This window comes from Pygoscelis adeliae, unplaced genomic scaffold (genome assembly GCF_000699105.1).
Source record: "Pygoscelis adeliae isolate BGI_AS28 unplaced genomic scaffold, ASM69910v1 Scaffold244, whole genome shotgun sequence".
Lineage (NCBI taxonomy): Eukaryota > Metazoa > Chordata > Aves > Sphenisciformes > Spheniscidae > Pygoscelis > Pygoscelis adeliae.
The window spans coordinates 759,141-760,966 of record NW_008824648.1 but is presented as its reverse complement, the minus strand read 5'-3'; the positions used below and the strand labels follow the sequence as shown (position 1 = coordinate 760,966).

The window sequence follows — 1,826 nt, the reverse complement described above, 5'->3', positions numbered from 1 at the left end:
GGGACCCATCACTCAGGATGGCCAAGCAGGCAGCGGCAGAGGGGCTGGGGGCAGAGTGGGGGGGGCGTCTCCCAGCTCACCTCAAACTCCAGGTACTCTTCCTTCTGCTTCAGCTCCTCGTACTCCTTGCCTTTCACCTTCTTCTCAGGCAGCGAGGAGCGATGCTCCAGCAGCTCTGCTGACATCGTCTTGAACTTGGTCTCATGGCTCTTCACCTGCTCCTCCTGGGGAAGTGTGGCACCACGTCAGCGCCCCGCTCTGCCCCTGAGCCATCCAGGGCCAGAACAGGTTTTTTCCCTTCCTAGGTCCAGCCAGGGTCTCATCTTCTGCTCCTGGGTTTGTTGGGGGTGGGGTGGGGGGTTTTAAATGGGAGGCAAAAGCACAGGGCCTTGGGGGCAATCTGCTCCCGCCTCGCAGGGGGCTAGCTGCAGTCTTAAAACAGAAGAATTTAATCCCCTCTAAAGCTAGGCTGGTGGGTCTTTTTTAATCCTTTCTGCTCTATGAGTAACTGCTCTGGCACGCACGAGTGCCAGCTAATCCCCCGGCCGGTCACCTTTCAAGGTCTTGGCCCTGACAGGACCCTGCAAGCCGTGGTGTGGGACCACGTTCTCCTCCACGGTCTGACTCCATCACCTGTCCCCGCTGCCAGGAACAAGACCTTGCTGCCCGCCCCCAAACTCAGCACCACCTTGCTCCATGTCTCCCCGGCCACGCTCCCTTCGGCCCCGTACCCTGCTGGGAGGCAGCCGGGCGCATGGCACCACACGGGGCCCTGCACAGGGGACAGTGCCACCAGCAGACCCAGGGGGTCTGTCCCATGCTCCTGGCTGCCCCCACGCCACGGCCCACCTGGGACAGCCTGGTGCAGGAGCTGGGCAGCAGCGGACGGCTGAACTTCTTCTGGGAGCCGATGGCTGCAGGGAAAGGGGGTGCGGAGAACATGGCTGCCACCACATTGATGCGCGTGATCCACGAGTGCATCTGTTCAGGGTTCCTGGGGAGAAAAGCCAAACCACAGATGGGCTCTAAGTGGCACTATCTGTGTCACAGGCAGAGGGACCTGCCCTGCAGACGAGATCTGGGTCCCGCAGGCCTGGTCTGGCCAGCCCTGGCACCTGAGGCTTTGCCCCCAGCGACTTGGGCCATCACAAGCCCAAGGGGAAGAAGAGCAGCTGGGCAAAGCACAGTGCTGACACCAGGTCCTTTTCCTTCCAGAAAGGGCCAGGACAGGAGAGAGTAATGTGGCCCTAAGCCCCATCCCACCCTCCACCCCAGTCGGACGAGCCCCTGTGCCCCCGCGTGGGGCCCAGCTGGTGATCCTGGGGGACTCACTGTGCTTGGAAGAGGAAGACCCTCCAGTCAGCTGTCCTGAGGTAGAAGACGTTGGGTCGCTTGCTGTAGTCAGACGCCCGCGTGGCAAGCGAATGGTGGATGCTAATAGCGTTCTTCAGCTCCTCTTCCGCCAGCGACTTCCCTGGCTTATACTCCTCCTGCGAAACACAGGGCGTTTCAGAGCCAACTTAGGGATGCACCCCACCACGAGTCAGCTCCACGAGGCCGTGGGGCCTGCAGGCAAGTGCTTGCAGTGGTGGGGCTGGGACATCACCCTCCACCAGGCTGCTGCAGGCTCTGCCTCCAGCTCGTGCTATACCCATGGGGAGAGGCTGCACAGCCCAGGGGCTTGGGCTTGGCCACAGCACAGTGGCTGTTCCCCGCTGCCCCGCAGCTGGGCAGTATGTGTGTCTGCAGGAGACTGGATTTGTCGCCCAAATCCACCCCCCTCCCCCGAGGGCAAAGGCCCCGGTGCCTCTTCTCTGCCCAGTCAA

General features: G+C 62.1%; 1 protein-coding gene across 1 annotated transcript in view; it reads right to left on the bottom strand.

Moving 5' to 3' along the window:
* Positions 1–8: 8 nt before the first annotated feature.
* PSD (pleckstrin and Sec7 domain containing) overlaps positions 9–1,826 on the bottom strand; it is a 34,711-nt gene continuing 32,893 nt past the window's right edge. The window contains 3 exon segments of the mRNA XM_009322472.1: positions 9–224; positions 850–994; positions 1,333–1,490. Of these exon segments, the coding sequence (XP_009320747.1) occupies positions 9–224; positions 850–994; positions 1,333–1,490 (519 nt within the window).